This window comes from Myotis lucifugus, unplaced genomic scaffold, assembly GCF_000147115.1.
Source record: "Myotis lucifugus unplaced genomic scaffold, Myoluc2.0 scaffold_163, whole genome shotgun sequence".
Classification (NCBI taxonomy): Eukaryota; Metazoa; Chordata; class Mammalia; order Chiroptera; family Vespertilionidae; genus Myotis; species Myotis lucifugus.
Window position 1 is genome coordinate 1,081,921 of NW_005871211.1, and position 20,878 is coordinate 1,102,798.

At 39.1% G+C, this 20,878-nt stretch overlaps 1 protein-coding gene across 7 annotated transcripts in view; it reads right to left on the reverse strand.

The window, feature by feature from the left end:
* The window catches only part of APP (amyloid beta precursor protein), a 160,694-nt gene that overhangs the window by 48,140 nt on the left and 91,676 nt on the right, over positions 1–20,878 (reverse strand). For all 7 annotated transcript variants that reach the window (XM_014461935.2, XM_014461932.2, XM_014461930.2 and 4 more), the window contains 2 exons: positions 6,954–7,082; positions 5,844–5,943 (listed from right to left, as the gene is read on the reverse strand). In XM_014461935.2, the coding sequence (XP_014317421.1) occupies positions 5,844–5,943; positions 6,954–7,082 (229 nt within the window). The remainder of the gene's footprint in view (positions 1–5,843; positions 5,944–6,953; positions 7,083–20,878) is intronic.

Sequence of the window (20,878 nt, forward strand, 5' to 3'; positions counted from 1 at the left end):
AGACTCTTCTGAATAGTGTTTTGATTTATACTGAGTCAACATTCCTTTGGACATGCCTCATAATCTGGAGCAGGTTATCAGAATGATCACCTATTGAAGATGAGATATTATACCCCACTGTCTATAACTTACTATCTAAAGTAGCCCACAGTGTATATGACAGAAGACCTGTTAACAGAGAGAAATGGGACTTACTTAGGGAATGCCTTGTAATATTTATTTGAGTTGAACAGCAAGATGCAAATTAGCATTCCTTCCAAACTGTCTCACGTGGGAACATATTCCTCTCATTCCCAGTTAGTCTTTGTGGAAATATATTTCCAAATTAGTCTCAATTTGAATGTCTCTATACTCAGGGTGGCAAACATCACTATGATTTTTATTCTCCTCTTTTTAAATATGGACCTTGCAGGCAGCTGCTTGTGAAAAACAAAATAACCAACCCTTGTTCCAGTCTAAAATCATTGGTTGTTCCCAAGACTCCACGAATATAAAACCAGGACACATCTGCTGTCGGGTTCCATGCCAGGAAGCGGTCTAGCAGCCACCACTGTGGTCTGACCTCACTCCCCAATCATTTTAGTTAGGGTTCCTTTTTGGATGTTTATTCAAATTATAGGGCCATACGTCAAAGCTGGTGAGTTAATAAAAAGAACCCCAGAACCGCACTGACTCATCATAGAAACCAGCAGAGCTGGTGTGGGAGGCACTGCCTCAGGCTTCACCCACTCGGTGCAAATGCCCACACACACACAAAAATAAGAGAATGGCATGAAAACAGACTAAACTACTGTGCCACAGTCATGATTCAAAGGAAAGCTCACAAAGACATTTGCTTGAGTTTCATCAAAAGATACATGTACCCCGATGTTCACTGCAGCAATATTAACAATAGCCATGATATAAAAACAACTAAATGTCCATTGATGGATGAATGGATAAAGATGTAACACACACACACACACACACACACACACTCAATGGAATACTACTCAGCCATAAAAAATAAAATCTTGCCACCTGTGAAAACACTGATAGACTCTCAGGGCATTATGTGAAATAAAATATATCTAATAGAGAAAGACAAATACCGTATGATCTCACTTATATATCAAATCTAAAAAACAAAGCAAACAAAACCAAAGTTCATAGAACAGATTGGCGGTTGCCAGATGAGGAGGGTAGATGAAATGAGTGAAGGGGGCCAAAAGGTACAAACTTTCAGCTATAAAATATGCCACGGCACGTAATGTACAGCAGGCGACTAGAGTTAATGGTACTATATTACATATTTGAAAGTTGCTAAGAGAGTAGATCTTCAAAGTCCTCATAATAAGAAAAAAATAAATTTGTAACTATGTACAGTGATGCATGTTAACTAGACTTATTGTGATGATCATTTCACAATGTACATAAATATGGAATCATTATGTAAAGCTAATACAGTGTTATATATCAATTATACCTTAATTAAAAAAGATAAATAAAAGATAAAATGAGTGGTTTTATTTTGGAAGAGCTAACTGTCTTGCTAAGAGGGGTACAGAGATAGGCATAGAGGTAGGCCAACAAACATTGGCCATATTTGTAATTCAGGTAACAATATTGGGGAAAATATGAAAAGAAGCATTGGAACTATTGTAAAACCAAAGAAGAAACACATCTTTGGTAATTTATGATATAAATAAATGTTCTTGTTTCCAACTACTTAAATCAGCTATAAACTATAAAATCTACATACACTTAAAAATAATTTCTTATGAAAAACAAAGAAAAAAAGCAGAATCCTATATAATAAAAGGCTAATATGCAATTGTCCCTACGGGTGGGGGTTTGACCGACCAGGAGTTAGACGTGTGCTGACCATCAAGGGGCGGCATGGAATGAAGGAAGGCTTCAGCCAGCAGCCGGGGAAGGGAGGCCCCGGGTGATAGCCGACAGCTGCTAGGGACCCTACCCATGCACGAATTTCGTGCACTGGGCCTCTAGTAAGTTAATAATTCTCTCTTTACTTTCATGATTTCTTTTCTTGTTGATGCCCTTGCTCAACTAACAATTATGCATAAGGATGCATAAAATTCTCAGTAGTAATGAATGCTCTTTTGTTGGTCTGGCTAGTGCTGTAAATATTCTATTTTAAACCTAGACTACTTTGAATTCATTAAATCCCCAAATCAATAGGTTTATTAGGAACAGAGAATGGAAACACTGTCCTTGAAATCGGCATGCTGTGTTTTCTCCCAAAGAGTAGAAAATTTGATCAAGTGGCCACAGTCAAATTGTAATAAGAAATTATAAGCATTCGTTCCTTAGCAGAAGTTTCTTGATCTCCTGCCATAGATCTCAATCCTACTCCATTCTGGATTTGTTCTGCCCAAGATTCCTGCCAACATCTGGTTTATAATAACTCATGTTTTTTATTAATTTTGAATGCTAAAAGAAAAAAAGCACAGGCTAGGAGACAATTACGCCTTCCTGTCCCCTTTCCTTCCTCCTGCCTTTCTCATAAATTGGTCATTACAGCATTCTGTGAAAGAGCCAGCTCTAAATAGAGAGCTACAGTATTTTTAGCCTTGAGGTAGCTGCAAAATGAAGCACTTTGATAAATAACCTCAGTGCCAACAGTAAGAGAAAACGGAATCCTTTTAGCATAGATTTAAGGGAGACTGCAGAGGGCAAAAAGGCCCAATCATTTTGAAATAGCAATTTGACAAAGCAAAGGTTGAGCTGAAAAACAGAAGAAACAAGGGCATTCTGCCTTTTTGAAGGGTTCAAAGGTGATTAAAACAGAACATGGGCATTGAAGGGGAGGTATATTTTCTTTCAAATAATGATTCCATCATTTGCTGAATAAAAAATAAAGTTCCAAAGCGCCACTTTAAATAGTAAGGGGGGCTCTAGTCAGTTTGGCTCAGTGGATAGAGAGAGAGTTGACCTGAGACTGAAGGGTCCCGGGTTCGATTCCGGTTAGGGGCACGTACCTCTGTTGTAGGCTCCTCCCCGGCCCAGGCAACTGATTGGGGCGCATGCAGGAGGCAACCAATCGATGTGTCTCTCTCACATCGATGTTTCTCTCTCTTTCTGTCTCCTCCCTCCTACTCTCTCTAAAAAGCAATGGGAAAATACTACTGAGCATTTTAATGTATGATTGTTAGTCAAGAAAGGGCATCAACAAGAAAATAAATCATAAAAGTAAAGAGAGAACTGTTAACTTATTCTGCTTTTTTCTTTGTATTGAAGGATGCTTTTCAAACAATAAACCATATTGTACAGGTTTTATCTGCATTTTAGAATACTACAAAGAACTTCCAAATACCTCTCAGCTTAAACAATTAGCACCCATGATCAACCTTATTTCATGTATATTCCTACTTTGAAAGTGAGTTATTTTTAAATGTTCCTTCGGATGAAGAACAACTACAGGAAACAACTAAAAACTCAATTCAGAAAAGCCATTCTCCCCAGGGAGGTCTTGCTTCTTTAGCTTTGGTGTTAGGAGCTCAAATGGTGCACGTGTCCAATTAATGGAAGTTCATCATTGCCAGCTTCTCTTTCTATTGGAAACAACCATTTAAAAATAAGGCAAAAAAGATTTTAAAAAAGATTATCTTTCAGGATTCAGTATCTAGTATACTTACAATGACAAAAATATTAGAAAAATAACATGCTGCTAATCCAACTTAATAGTTGAGCCTTTCTTTTTTTCAGAAAAAAATTCCATGATTCTGATGATCTGCATATCCTCCCTGTCACTGAGATTTGAAGTTTACTGTTGCCCTGTTCTTAGGCATTTTGTAACACTCAAGATATCTGAATCTCCATCTGTTCTGTGGAAGTATGACTCATTAGTGGCCACCGCTTTAGTACTATCTTGCTGAATAAAAAACTCCTGATAATTTAATTAAAAAGACTCAACCATAATAACTGGGTGAGAGTAAATTATCAGTGGTCATCAATTTTCTAGTCCTGTGCAATGGCTTATTCCTCTACAGTTTGGTACTATTGACGACACCTCAATTAAAGCCACGCGTACATGAAAACAGCTTGTTACGAGAGCTACAGGCAGAGATGCACGCATCTAGAAGATCTGAGCTTCAGTTCATTTAAGAATGTGATGATTTCTTTGATTTTTGTCTTTTCTGGAACTTATTGGAAGATTTTCTTTTTTTTTAATTGCTTAAAGTATTACAAAGGGTATTACATATGTGTCCTTTTTCCCCCCCGCCCTTGACAATCCCCTGGGAAGATTTTCTTATACTTATTTAATATACAGTATTTTAAAGGCTCCTTATACACGTCTATCCTACAAATACATCTAACAAGAATATTCAGTTCTTCAAGAAATTTAATAGAGTAAAAATTAATTGGAAATCCTGTCTTCTATCCATGGTGTAGACTAAAAACTCTACTGACTCTCCTCCTAAGATCTTGCTCGACAGTGAATTCCCCCTTTTGAACAAAAGCGAAGATGATGTAGTTTCTTTTCAAAGCGTGTAATCTGAAGTACACTTGATTCTGTTTGTTAACACACAGGACTAATCAGACCAACATCATCTGATCCACGCCAAACACTTGCCTGATGATAATACAAACAATATTTATAAGGAAGTACTAAATTAGAAAAGGAAGAGTAGAATAGCTTTGGCACAAAATGTAAAAAGCAAGCCAGGAAGTGCTTTGGACCACTGCAAGGAGGAATTCCTGTAATGGGTCTACTGATCTATAATATCCTGGCTGTTCTGATTTCAGATAACCTGCATCTATTTCCAACCCAATTAACAAAGGCAGGATTTATTACAGAGAGAGATATACTACATGCATATTGATTATTTGTGGACAGTTTATACACCAAATCTCCAGGGTGACATACATTTCTTTTATGTTGAAAGATTCACTAGCATAATTGCCATCCATGTACTTTTGTGAGGTAAAGTTAAACAGATATGGGCATTTGGGGCTTTGCGAAGAATTATGTTATGTGATCCTTTATTCCCTTTTCCAGGAAAAACAGGGAAGGGAGAACTTATACATGTCATTAGGAGAACTAGGGACATAAAAGGTAGTGGGAACACATGTCAGTCTCCTGGTTTTGATGATGTATTGCAGTCATGTAAGATGTTACTATTGGGGAAGTGGGTGATGTGCACACTAGACTGCATTATTTTTCCAACTTCTTATGAGTGTATGATTATTGCAAAATAAAAGTTTAATAAAAGATTATGGGCACATCGTTTAATTAAGTTTAAACAATAATGTGGTTCAGACAATAACTGTGGCTATTGCGGGGAGGGGGACAGGGGAAGGCTTCCAAGAAAGATGTGAGCTACTGAATCTAACAACAACCTCAAGGTCAGCAGTCACAGTTTCGTGCTTTTGCTGTGCTACTTATGATCAGTGTGACATAGGCTAGTAACTTTTTAAATTGTAAATTTGAGCTCTTCACCTATAAAACGGGGATATAATGCGACACACAGGTGACAACAATAGAGCATTAAAAGATGAAGGGTTGTCTTCATTAAACTGTCAAGTACCAAAGCGCCATGAGAAGACAACTGCTGACAAGTAAAATCCAATAATAAATGGTTCGTTACTGCACAGATATATCCTAAGTCAAGTTATAAGTATCCATACGTTTGTGAGTATGGATAGTGAAGACCCCATGCAATTGCTACGGGGAGAGCTAGTGCCAGCCCCCAAGAGTGTCACTGTAAAAGGGAATCTGCTCTTTTTCCTTCCACACATGAGAACACTGGTGTTTGCTGATGCAGATGAACTCCTCTGATGTTCTCCTGCAGGAGCAGAGTATGTTGATATGCATAGCATCAAAAGAACAGCTTACTTACCAACTTCATCCTGGATCTCCTCAGCCACAGCAGGAACGTTGTAGAGGAGGGAGAGAGACTGGTTCATGCGCTCGTAAATCACACGGAGGTGGGTCATCACCTGCATCGAAGGAAGACAGTTCCAGGTAAGCCATCTCTGGTATAAGGATTAGCTATTTTCCTTACCAAGCACCACGGACAGATACAAACTTCAAAGTGAAACTGACAAAACACTGCTGAAACTTTTAACCTTAAAGGGCATCCTTCTGTTCCTTCTTCTCCCATTTTTTGTTCTCTGACTTTAGAGCTGCTTTAAACTCCCCGTTATATTGTATGCTTGCAACCATAAAGTATAAAGTCAACTAAAAAGATCATTTCATCCAACTCTGATTTCTTACTACCGAGGCCCCTAAATAACCTCTGATGTTCTAGTTATATTTCTTTGCAAATCTGGAAATAGATGAGAACATATTTTAATTCTACTGGATATTTCATGCAACAAAATATAGATATATTTTAAATCCTTCTATTTAAAGAAATGTAGGAATTTCATGTTTCCAGAGGTAGATGCCAGTTGGGAATGGAGGAATATAAAACATACTTATTACAGGACTTATAGGCTCACATTATACCCAATCATTGTGAGTTTCTGATTACCTACCACAATGTAGTTGAACCAATTTTAGATGTTTTGCTTTTATACCATTTGTGTTCTTCATTTTAGACATGAGATTAAAATGGTTCCTTTAAGAATCAATAGCAGTAGACATTGAAAATTTTTATATTCCTTATTAATAACTCAGAATTGGACAAACCACATGTTGCTCTAAGACAGTGGTCGGCAAACTGCGGCTCGCGAGCCACATGCGGCTCTTTGGCCCCTTGAGTGTGGCCATGAAGTTTCAATCGCACTGTACGTGCACGCCTGCACGTGGTATTTTGTGGAAGAGCCACACTCAAGGGGCCGCAGTTTGCCAACCACTGCCCTAAGACAAGCCTTTAGAATTTACCAGCTATTAAAGAGCAGTTGCATAAGAGCCAGAGCTCCTCTGGGAATAATGAAAACCTGACTCAAAGACCAAGAACACCGGCTGGTCAAAGCTGCAGGTGATCACCACACTTTGTGCTCACCTGGGACCGGATCTGAGCAGCTTTCTTCGGGTCCACCATGCGCACGTGTTCAAAATGCTTCAGGGTGTGCTGCCTGTCTTTCTGTTCAGCACGGACATACTTCTTTAGCATGTTGAACACATGACGAGGCTGTGGGCAAAAATAGAAAAATTCAACTTTGTGCAAAATATTGTTTCTTCCAACGGCTCTGGGTTAGAGGTCCCACTCATTCATCCCATGGTATGAAGGCATTGCAAGTCGTCTCTTTGCAATTCTCCTTTCCAAACATTAGTCCCATTCCTTTGTTCATGGGCAATTACTTAGTCGATTGGTCACTTTCCATTTCTAAAAGGTCATTTAATATTTGATATATATGGTGACTGTCCTCCTTAACCAACATTTTCTTATTAAACAGCAGCATTCTGCTGTAGAAGGAGAGTTGATTTGGGAAGTTAGATTTAAGTTAGGTCCTTCCCTTTTTCCACCCAAATATACATGGGCCTATGAGACCACATTTCTATAGGCACAGTCTTAATGGTTATCTCAGCAGTAATGTTCCCCACCATAAGTAGCATGTAAAACTATAATAATCAAAATGAGGAAAATAAGAGGCAACTTAACCACTACTCATTTGTAGGCCAAGAAATAACTGATAAGCTCTAAGAGACATTAGATTTTCCAATGCGAAATGGTAGTTATTTTATTTTGAAATTTAATTAAATTCTTCCTATGCCATTGGATTCTAATTCTTTCAGCAACAATTAAATTTCTTCTTAAGTGCTTCTATGATTTTCTAATTGGTTCCATTTTTATTCCAATCCTACTTGAAACATCCCTCCTCATAAAAGAAGGACAAAACTTCCTGTGTCTTCAACAATTCCACTGCTATATGCATTCTACTGTGTGGTTTTATAAAATGTTTTCCAAAGATACACATTTCTTCTTCATTAAGACAAAACTATGGAAGCTCATGTCAGGAATAGAATTTTGGCCAGTTGGGTAAACCCAATTATTATTATTTTTTAAAAATATATTTTATTGATTTTTTACGGAGAGGAAGGGAGAGGGATAGAGAGTTAGAAACATTGACGAGAGAGAAACATCGATCAGCCGCCTCCTGCACACCCCAAACTGGGGATGTGCCTGCAACCAAGGTACATGCCCTTGATCGGAATCGAACCTGGGACCTTTCAGTCCACAGGCCGACGCTCTATCCACTGAGCCAAACCGGTTAGGGCACCAATTATTATTAAGTTATGAGTCATGGGTACCTTGAAAAGCTGTTGGAAGGTACAGAATTTATTCCCACACAGGGTTTTTTTGGGGGGGTGGGATGTGGAAATAGCAATATCTTAGGGGATATGCCTCCCCTTCTCCTTTTGCTTTAACTGGGGGCCACCTCCCTGACATCCCAGGTGTAAGTGGTGTTCTTCCTTTGTGCTCCTATAAAATGCTATGCAAATCCCCATGATTGCACTTCATAAAGTCTATTAAATTACTTATGTTTCTGACTACCCTCTTCAACTGTGAGGTATTTAAGGAGCAGTTTTGGTCTGGCTCATAGGGGGTGCTCTGTACTTAGTAAGTTGCTTAACTTAAGAAAACAAGTAAGTAAATACAATAAGAAAATAAACCTGCACTCATCTGCCTTATTTTTATCCTAGAAAAAAATGTGCTTCTCCATAATCTCAAAAAAGCTTGATGTATAGCTTTTGGCCACATGTCATTAGAATTCTCACTTGCACCGTGAAATCTGGTTGAACCTACAAACCAGAAAATGGTCCTTTCAATCTTAAAAGAAGAAGAAAAGTAGTAAGAGGTAACAATTGACAAAGTGCATTGATAGTATATATATTTAAAAGATGAGAGGCTTACATACACTAATTTGAAAAAAGGCAATTTTTAAATGGTAAGCACTTAAAGGCTGACTACTGTTGAATGTGAGGGATTCCCCCTGCCCTCCCCACCAAATCCCAATGCACTCAAGAGGCCTCGCCTCCTTTCATTGTTCTTTGTCCCCAATTCAAAGAACATCCTGGTTTATACAGGGTGTCCCAAGGGGAAAAAATACACACACACACACACACTGTAACAGCTGAGAGCTCAATTTTGAAACTGAAATATATTTTAATAAACACTGCCTTTATAATTATTCAAAGTGTGTGTATACATTTTTTTGGACAACCTATATATTGGTGATGCTGCAAAGAAACTGGGAGAGATGTGGACTAACACGGCTGCATATGACAAGCCATGTGCAGAAGGCTGCTAAGCTGAAGGAAATTCATGAAAAATATATTCTTGTATTAGGCTATGTGGCTACAAAAGGAGTCATCAAGGCTGAAAAAGCAAGAAAAAGGAGGAAAAGAAGAAAATGAAGAGCATGACGAGACGGACGGAAGAAGATATGATAAATAAGCTAATTTTTTGGTCTGTAAAGCATTTAAGTTCCCTGTACACAGCTCACTGAGGGATATTTTATATGCAGCATTGGGCAATCAGGATATTACTACACTTGATTCTTGCTTGTCATTGAAACCAAGGCCTAAAAACTCCCTCTAGTTCTATTGCAATTATTCGTCCAAAGTTGGAGACAGACAGGGTTGCAACTCATTGTATTTATCTATGATGTCGCTGCTCCTCATTTACGCAGCTGACTGCCTTAACCCTCTTTCTTAGTTGTGCTGTTTCATTTTCTTTCCCTTGAAAAGGCTTTACTGTTTGAAGAATTTTTTAAAAAGAGCTCATGTTAAAAATACTTCGATCAAACATAAGGATTATTTTACATCATAACTTCTTTTTTTGCAGGTGGTTACCATGAACGTTTCTGTAAGGCATTTTATCCTGAAAGAATGGTCATGACCAAGTGTGTGCGCCAGGATATAATGGCTCCAAATTGGCCGAGGCATTACTGTATTAAGTTAAATTTCAAATTAGGAAATAGGGAGACAATTTTTTAAACTAACATCTGGTCTCCCTGTGTCTTCTACTACCACCACCAACAGCACCCATGCCCACGGGCTAATTATTAAGTTAAACATCAACTTTTAAATGAATGAGTCTCAAAATGACCTAAATCTCAATTTGCTCTTGTGTGCAATTAAGACAACGGACATTTTCCATATAGAGTATGCGAGTATTAAACATGTTCTGTGTTACTTACTGAGCATAATGCTTAATCCATAGCAGGTTCTCAAATCGCACTTATTTCTTCTACTCACTACTTGTCTTCAACCCCCTCACTTTTCTTTCAGCTAAACAATAATAGTTCAAAACTTATGGACTGCTAATAGGAGTGAGACCATGTTTTAAGTGCTTTATGCTTAGAAAATCATCAAATCTTCAGATCAACCGTAGGACAGGGATAGCTGCTCACCCTGCTTCATGGATGAAGGCAGCAAGGCACTGAGGGCTCCATGGCGGGTTACACAGTGAGTGGCAGAGCTAGTCAGTGGGGGAGCGAGAACAGGTAGCTACTCTCCCAATCACCAGTGATCACGCCTTTCAAGGAAACTCTAAGAGGGACCAAGCGACAGACAATTCTACAAAGTAACTTCCAGCTTTGAAAACGGAAATAACTGAATGGTTAGAAAAGAGAGTATGTTCTAAGAGTCCTTGCCTAGATTTCTAGTTCGTAGGAGCTCAGATAATATTCGGAGACACACTTATATTTTCTCTCTCTCTCTCTCTCTCTCTCTCTCTCTCTCTCTCTTTCTCTCTCTCTCTCTCTCTCTCTCTCTCTCTCTCTCTCTCTTACATCTTCTCTCTTAATTGTGCAGAAAAACACCCAGAGTTAGCTTGTTCAATCTCACAATGACTGTCCTTGGTTTTTGACACTCCACTATGCGTTGGCTAATGCGTCGGGGAGGAGAAAGAGCAAGATAGGAAGGTTAATCTGTTTCGGATTACTGGAAAATGATGAAAGGTATTCGCTCAAAGTTAGGCTTTTGTGACAGTCACAGATTCCAGTTCTAAATCCATCTTTATCTTTTATTCAGACGGATAATTAAATGGCGAGCGTGCTCACACGTTTCAAATCGCTTATCTCATTTAATCCCGACACTTCTTACATGCTTCAGAAACATATTCCGAATGTGCCCCCTCTAAGTCCCTTCAGCGTGACAGCGGACAGCGGCACATCCGGCTTTCCTACTCCCAGGCCTCCGTGTGGCTTTGCTCTCCCTCCCAGGGAACAAAGCTCCTGCAGAAACAATGAGACCTCAGAGGAAGCAATGACCTCATCTGTTTATGTGAGCTCACATACACACTGTGTGTGCATCCACATCCACACGAGCCTTTTCTTCTTCGTGCCTGCGCCTCGGGCCATGAGATAATTCAGGAAGGCATTACCATGTCCCCCGAGAAATGAATTACAGGGCTCTCTGCTTGGTTGATTTAATCAAGCAAACACATTTCTAAGAATTATGCTTAGAGATGAAAAATAGAAGAAGCAGATTAGCTCTTATGTTGGAGTGGGCAGAAAAATCACACCACAGAAAATGTCGGTTATGTCCACACCTCAGGAGAAAAATGCAATTTTTAGTTAAGGAAAACAGATAACATTTCCCTACTCTTTAATGTTTTCATTTTCTCTAGATTATAAAAACAGAAAGAGCTCTACCTTTGGTCTTTGATTTGTGCACATTTCACTTAAAAAAAGAAATAATTGCCTTTAAAACTTTTAGCCAGAATACAGATTCCCAAGGCTTAAAACTAGCTATCTCTAGAGCTGTATCACATATTGCAGAATAACAGGAAATCCCGTTTGTTTAGGGCATTTTATTTTACTATTTTAGGACAAAGACAAATTTCTTAACATTTTAATTAAAAACACAGAAACACTCAGAAATGATGGGGGGGGGGACCTGGTATCATTATAGAAATATATTCTCTTAAAGTAACTTAGGTATTAGTATTGTCACAATACTTACATTTAAGACAGGGTTATTCATAGGATTAGAAAAACAAGCATTAAGAATTTAGTAGCTATTAATAGTAATTGAGTTTAAGAAACATACTTTTAACCTCTATGTGTAGAATTTCAATCATTCTCAAATCATGAAATCTTCTATAATTAGTAATATTTTTTCCACTAAATTTTCCTTATTTCACACTTAAACATTCTATGTATTAACACTAAAATCTGGTTTTATTGGCATTAAATGGCTAATATTATTATTAAAATTCATAGCAAAAAAACAGAGATAAAAAGAAAATCTGCCTTAGGGGGCTTATTACATCCAATCATATTTACTGTCACTAGTGTTTCTGAACGATGTTTATACATAATTACCAAGTATCTATTCGCATCTGATGTGACACTTTGCAGTTTGCACTAAATTTCCTTCACAATCACACTGCCTTTGAAAAATCCACCAGGAAGGAATTTCTTAGAGGACTAAGAGTAGGCGATACTAAAATGGGTTAGAGTTAACCTGAAAATAGACTTAACCTGAAGATTTACATTTTGGCACATGGACCATTTTCCTATTTTGGAAAAATGATATAACCCATCTCTGGCTGCTGGTACAGTTCCTGGCACAGTATTTCCCCAGAAAAGACTTAACAGCCTCCGTAGCACTTCACACTCGTGTCAACAGGAAGATGCATTTCACTAATTTCAATGTCAATAGCTCATCTCCTTATAGCTTGCGTTTTGCTATCAGGTTCATGTAGGTGATTTTGAAGGAAATTTCATGGCCTCTCCCTGTGAGAGATCAATTTCTTTTAAAAAAATATTTTCCCCACTTTTCAGATGTACTGCCTTTTTCACTTAGTTCTCTAATGCAATTTCATGAATCTGTTCTCCCTGGACTTGGCATTAAGCATGCACATTTGACCGACCCAACGCCAATCACGACGGAATGTGTAGACTTCCATTCCGAGGTTCACGTGGGCGGGATATCAGAACAGGACTATTCAGCTCCATTGCCCCCCTCTGTGGCTTCATGCTTGATCCAGGAATCTGGCATCTTATCAGAAGAAACTTGTGCCTTAAGCCACTTCTGAATGGGAAGACATTATCTGTCAAGAGCCTTTAAAAGCCCCGGGTGCAATCCTGCCACGGAGGAGGAAGTCCATGTGTGGGGAGCACCCTAGCCTTTCCATGTCACAAGGGAGTTAATCAGAAAGCCCTCTCCTGAGGCAATGAATTGCACCCTAGAGGTTCCCAACCCTGGGACGGGGGAGTGAATCACCTGCCACGAAAAAGCAATTCTCTCCTGGTTTCAAAGCCGGTTCGGGCCCATGATTTTCACAACTCTACACCTTGGATTTCTAGAGCACATGGATAGAAGGTACAAAAGCTTTGTGTGCCGATGAAAAAACACACTGAAGAGAGTTATCTCTCTGTGCTCGTGAGGGTCTCTTGGTTTTCAGCATTTCACACGGACCCTCACTATTGCGTGACAAAATTCTGAAAACAAAGCAAAGTAGCACCCCCTAAAAACAAAATAGCCCCCCCTCCAAGACAAAACAAAAAATGACCCGAGCATTCAGGGTGACGTCCATGGGGACCTTTGCACTACACCCGTGTTGATCTTTAAACCTAGGAGTTGAGCTAAATTTTTAAAGTCCCTTGCGAAATTCACCGACATCCCCCAGAAGAGCACGGAAATAATTTTAGTCGTTATTAAAGTGAGTATAAGAAGGCAAAACACAATTCTATGACAAGTTGAATACAGAGGTCTCAAGAGAGCAATGCAGGAAATGAAAGGCCAGCTTAGGAGTACCCTAATTAAGTTAATAACAATGTACCTACCTATATAGTTTAAGTTTAAAAAATTTGGCTCTCAAAAGAAATTTCAATCGTTGTACTGTTGATATTTGCCTCTGTTGACTAATGAGTTTGCCGACCACTGCCCTATGGGAATTGAGCCTGCAACCAAGGTGCATGCCCTTGAGCAGAATCAAACCTGAGACCCTTCAGTCCAGTTGTTCTCAACCTTCTGGCCCTTTAAATACAGTTCCTCATGTTGTGACCCAACCATAAAATTATTTTCATTGCTACTTCATAGCTGTAATGTTGCTACTGTTATGAATCATAATGTAAATATCCGATATGCAGGATGGTCTTAGGCGACCCCTGTGAAAGGGTTGTTCGACTGCCAAAGGGGTCGCGACCCACAGGTTGAGAACCGCTGCCTCAGTCCACAGGCTGCTGCTCTATACACTGAGCCAAACCAGTCAGGGCAGAAGGGTGGGTCTTACCTTGTCACTCACCAGTGACCTTTGGTCAAAGCTGGTAGGTTGTATAACTACGCCCCCCCCCCCCCCGTCCCCGAATATTTTGCTAGTTCTTAGGCATAATTTATTTTGGTTACTGTGACATAATAGGAAATACATATTTGGTCTCTGCCCCAAGAACTTGACATAGAGTTCCCCAAACTGTCATTTCCTGAGTGACAGGAGCATCTTTTGTTATAAAACGTGTATGTGTTGGTGAATCCGCGGGGGTGCAGTGTGGATGTGCTCAGAGGGGGAATGCAGGCTCCGCGCCCCTTCCTACCCACCTTGCCCATGCATCTCCTCCATCTGGCTGTTCCTGAGTTCCAGCCTTTATAAGGAATCATGTACAGTTAAGGGGAGCAGTCATCTGAGTTCTGTGAGTTGTTCTAGTAAATGATCAAATCCAAGGAGGGGGGGGGTGGGAACCCTGATTTATAGCTTTTAGATCAGAGGTGATGACCTGGGACTTCCAAAATGGGGGGTGGGGGTGGGCAGGCTGAGCCCTAAACCTGAGGGGTCTATGCTAATTCTGAGTAGTATCAGAATCATTTAATGTGAGAGAGAAAAAGAAACCCCACACATTTGGTGTCAGAGTATCGAGCGAAGAGGTAATAGTTTTTTTTTCAGCTACAGAGACCGTAGCTATAAATGACTGAAGACAGCTTTAAGAACTGAAATTTAGGACCTGCTCAAACCCTGGGATTTGTGCTTCTGAACCAACTTGAGCACACACTGGATCTAGAGCTTACAGCAGCTGACGTGAGAGCAAAGCAGCGCCAGAAAGCGTTCGGACTTATGTCTTCAATTCTCATGTAGCCAGTGAAGCCTGCTAGAGCTCTGAGCGAGGCACAGGATTATTAATGCGACCCAGAGGGCAAAGCCCCCAGAGATTGTAAACAAAAGATGTTTTAAGGCACCATGGACCTTTGCGAAGAGTTGTCGAATGGCATCTGACAAATGCCAATTGTGACATATTCTTGATTTCTTCAGAGAGAGTTGCACTAAGATGCTTTAGTTTTACATATGCATAACTTGGATATTGGCATTTTTGCTTTATACCCCCTCTCACTGGTTACCATTTTCAAAGATATTCACATGTATATTTTTAATTTCACCCTCTCCACATACTCTACCTAACTACAGTACCCTTGACATACTAAAAATCTTAATATAAAAAAACCCCTCAAGATAAAGCTTAGAAAAACCCAAACATTACCTGGGATCTTTAAACTGAACTTCACAAAATGAGTGAACTTGGAAACCCAGGCATAATTCCTGTGCAGCGTACAAGTTTCAAGGGAGAATGTCCCTGGTTGCTATCTGTTCTAGAGGATGGGTATCTGTAATGCTGGATAGCTAAGTAAACACTGGATCATTAAGTAATGGGCCATGGCCTGGCCGGTGTGGCTCAGTGGTTGAGCGTCCACCTATGGACCAGGAGGTTGCAGTTGGATTCCCAGTCAGGGCACATACCCGGGTTACAGGCTCGATCCCCAGTAGGGGGCATGCAGGAGGCAGATGATCAGTGATTCTCATCACTGATGTTTCTATCTCTCTCCCTCTCTGAAATCAATTAAAAAACAACAACACTGTGCCATGCATTTGTCTAAAAAACCCCAAAATATTTATGTTTTCATAATGAGTTTTTATGTCAAAGATGGAATGAAAATAGAGATCAACTTGTAAGTATACATGAACCCTTCGCTGGAACAAAACATGATATCCCGGTGCTATATGTTTTGACAGCATCTGGTGAAGAGCTATTTCGACTTTGCAGGCAGTGAGTCTGTAGGGCTCTGCTCCGGAGGTAATCCGGGTGATGAATAGGGTCTCAGAGGCTCAGGACAGCTTTCAAGCGAATGCCTGTCTTACATACTGCTGTATTTTCTTTTTAACTTAATTCAATTAAAAACAGAACCCACTATTGTCTCTGGTTACAAACGCCCGGCTGGTCTTTAGCAAGATCTGTCTATTCAACTTGGTAAAGACTCAAGCAAGGGAAGGCGGTAAGACCGAGACGCATTACCGAAATGGCATGCAAACCGCTCAGCTTAGTTTGTAGGATTCGGTTCAATAAACACCAGTTCTGTTCTTCCTTTCCACCCCCTGTTTGTTACTGGTCTGTCCTTAAATGCTCTCGAGTTAATGAGTCCCCTGGTTGCTCATCAGTTTTTACAAGTCTCAACTTAAATAAATGAATGCTGAATAAATCGTTAACATCAGGCATAGTATAATTATTTACATTTCTCAAAGATGATTTCCAACCCAGCAGTCCTTTAAGTATATTCTGATCAGCTTTACAAAATTTTGAAAATATTAAAAATGTGAGGGTGGAATGTCTTAAACATCTTAGTATTCATCTCTCTCAGGGCCTTCATATGTTAAGAACTCAGCAAATAATTTTTAACTTGCTTACCATCCATTATATTGAGGAGTAGATGTATCCTATTTACCCTGGAGATATATAGTATCTACATATATTCTATAAATGCTTCATTTTTTTTTCTTTTGCAACAGAGAGATAAGCACCTCAATTTCACTTTTGCTTTACAAAACTTAATATTTACACCAACAATCATGTTGGCTAAAGACTGATTTAGCTGGAACCTCCCTAGGCATTCACTAATTTTCCTGTCACAACACACCCATTCATAGCTATCCTTTCTTTTCTTCAGTGATTGTTTCTTATTCAACATTTATTGCCCTGTTGTTAGAATTAATCAAATCATGTTAAACAAAACCTCAACATAAGGTCAAAACCATGCTCCTTAAATGGTAAGTCTTACAAATCATGACATGAATGTTCTACCAAAGAATTCTATAAAGAAGTTTTTCAGGAATCTCAGGGAAATTTAACATTTGGATGAACTAATCAGAAATGAGAAAGAAAAGGGTGCTGAAGACGCTGCCAAAATTTTTTCTCCATTAAATAATGAGAGTTTGAATGTGAAGCATCAGTTATAAGCATGAAATTAATTTTAGTATGGCCGACATGGCTGCCATCATGAGAACCTGGGAAAACACAAAACAACACTACGGGCACACAGATACACAGACCAACGGACAGGAATACACAAAAATATTTCCAAGTTATTACTGCCACATAGAAAATGCTTAAAATTCATTAAAGTAAGAATATTAATTAGGATGTTGTCTAACAGAAGATTTACACAAAGTATCTGTAAAGACTCAAAAAAATCTAAGAATTACAAAGAAAGATTTGATTATTCACCTCTCATCTTTAACACATTTCCATTCTTACTAATAAGGAGTCCCTAAGTTTTTGCAGACCTAAGGCTACCACGGGAAGTTGATTTTAAATAGAGGTTCCTGTCCGGCCTTTAGTTTCACTGTACAGGATCCCATTTAATTCTAATTTCTCTTCAGATCTCGGAGAATGTTGACTAGGCAGGCAATATCATCTTCGCTCATTCTATGAAGTAGAACTCTGACAGTTACAAGAAGGAAGGCTCAGATAGTGTTTAGCTCGTATTTCATGAGGCCATACGTGCTGAATATGACCTGTGATGAAGTAAGAGACCAGAAGAGCAGGATTGGTTGTCAAATAATAATTTAGGTTTAAGTAGTACTTAGGTTTGGCAGCTTGAAGACCTCCAAAATTGAACTATGTGTGATGCACCTTTTGGGGGAATTTAACTTTTCTGGGGGAAAAAAAGCCCAACTCTTTGATGGTCCATGAAACTTTTATTAAAGTGAGTAACTTGGAGGGGCTGGGTCTTAGAAGCATCACTAACCCTCTACACACGAAGGGTTTATTCTAAGTGGAAAGACCCACCTGCACTATACTTCTGTTCCTGGGAAAATAAAACTGTTTAACTATTATAATATTTGAAATATATACATATAAATTCTAAAGATGATTCAAACATGTAATTTTGCATTAGCCTTTCAGTGTATCAGTCGGTAGGCATGTAATTTATTAGAAAGGAACTTTGGAACATAAAGCACACACAGACGTGGGGACTCACTCATGGTAGAACAAGGAACTTTAGCTGAATGAAACACCATCATGTAATACCTCCACTCTTGGGTTAAAAGTACAGATGAAAGCGTGGATTAAACCTGAGCTTCAAAGGCCCTGGGAAAATAAACCCATGTTGTTGCTGGTTCCCGTGTTTGCAAAGTTTGGGACTGGATGGTCAGGGTAAAAGGGATAATTATTCTAAAGGTAATATCAGCTATAGAATCTACAGAAAAAAAGCAGACTAACCTACAGACTAATTCATCCTTATATTCAACTTTTACTGAGTATTTCATATCTTCCAGACACACGAGGGAGATCTCAGAAATAGCTATTTCTGGCTCCAATGCAAGATGTGACCTTTCTCAGGTAATAACCGGCAAGCTTTTGATTTATGTCTTTCAACAGCAATAAATAAAAGTCCTCACGAAGGGATTTAGACTTTTCTCGCATTTTTCAAAGTGCAGAGCTAAGTGCCTTATCCAGTAATATGTTAGAATTTAAACAGAACACTCAGATAAAGACGGTAACAACAAAAATGTCAGGTAATGCCACGACTGCAGGCCTGTGACTACTGGCGCCAGTTGGTAGTATATACATGGGAGAATGTGATGCATTTCCAGGTAAGAACTCAACAGGAATCCCTACATCAAGCAACAAGAATCTGATTTTTTAAGACAGTAAAACAGTTCTTCTTAACCCAGTTTTTAACTTCAAATAAAATGCCGTCTAATTCGATGTGAGGTGATCACCAGGCCCAGAACAAGCACGATTCTGACTGATGTAAAAACATCCCCTTTGCTAGCACAGAAGCTTTGGCAAACATTCTTCTTGTCTGTGTCCTTCCTGTGATGGCCGATGGGCTGAACCCAAAGATTTGAAGTGTGTACTCGTGAAAGGCTCCATTCAGTCCTCATCTTATTTTTAGCTCTATCAACGACCATTTAGCCAGATCTTACTTCAAAGATGGGACTTCCAGCTGGAATGCTTTGCTAAATGGCAGCTATTAATGTTCTGGTCTCAACACCCACCACCCTGTCCTGCTCTGGCAAAGGATCCCGATGGTCCCACCTCCCAAACTGAGTCCCCTACAAAAAGAGAGTAAGCACAGAACTTTTTCTCCAAAGAAACAAACAGAATTTTACAGAGCACAGTTGGGACAGAGATTGTTTCTTTCTTTTTTTTTTTCTGCATAGAAAATTAAAATGCTAATGTGAATATTCTTTTTCAAAAGCTTTTTGTTCAGCGAGAAAGCATGGCCTAGGAAGAAAGCACTACAGTGGTCAACTGTGATTCACAGCTCCACCCTGTCCACTGCTAGTGGTGTCACCCTGGACCAGCCACTCAATCTCAGTGACATGATCAGTAGAACAGGATCAATACTATCTTGCTTTCTGGAAGAGCACCAGGAGCTCTTTCTGGCTCCTCAAAGCTTCCTCTGCTGTAGCTTTACTACAGAAAGAAAAACCAAAATGATGACAAGAACTGGGGCAAGTCGGTGGCTTTTTGGTTTAGTTACATAATGTACACATACATAGACTGCCACTTCCGGCCAAGATCAAATAATGGGAAACAGGTTAACCTGCCACCTGTAACATCCAAAAAATGGAAAAAAAATTAGAATTATGTTTCTACAACATATTAAACGTCAGATGAAGAACAGTGAACACTGAGAAATGGGAAACAAATGAGGTGAGCTCCACAAATGCCTAAGTTTACTGCCTTGAGTTTCCGGGCTGTGATTCCGGGCCTGGGAACCCAGCAAAGCCTAACAGACTCTCAGAGTTGAAGACATGGAGTGAGAGTCTAGAGAGGCTAAGGTGGCTTGTAGTCATAGGAGGGAATATTGGAGAGGAGGGGGTCGCTCAGAGAGAAGCCAGAGATTTGCAGATGATGCCCCTTGAGAATGTAGTTGACTAATGATTAGTGCATGCATGTAAAGAAACTAATTGAGGCCACAGAACAAAAATCATCCAAAAGGATTAGAGCTAACAGTGCCTGATGTTCACACAGGGTTAGGAATAATACCTGTTCGAACTATCCAGGTGGGAAAACTCAACATGGTAGATTACTCAGAAGGATTTTCAGATATACAAAAATGTCCACCACTCAACAAGGTAGAATTCACAATGTCTGAGAACCAATAAAAATTATTGGGCATGAAATGATGCAGAAATATATCACATAGAAAAAGAAAAATTAATCAGAAATAACCTAAAGCTGACACAGATGTTAGAAGTGGCAACCACGGATATTAAAAGAGTTACTATAATGTATCCTATAGGTTGAAAAAGTTAAGATATGGAAGATATAAAAAAACAAAGAAACAAAAACACAGATTAAACTTCTAGATATGAAAACTACCATGTTTAGGAAGAAAAATAGCCAGATGGGATTAATGGCAGATTGAAATTAACTATGGCACATCATAATCAAATTGCTCAAAGCTATTATAAAGAAAAATCTGAAAAGTAGCAAGACAAAAACTTGTATTATATACAGAGACAAAAAAAGGATAACATCAGTATTCTTTGGAAATAGCACAAGTAACAATGGAGCATCATCATTAAGGTATTTAAAAAAACAAACAAACTCCATCCTAGAATTCTATCCCTGGTAAAAATGTCTTTAAAAATAAAGGTGAAATAAATATACTTTTTAGACAAGTCAAGCAAAAGAATTCTTCACCAATCTACATGAATTAAAAGAAATTTTAAAGGACGTCATTCAGGTAGAA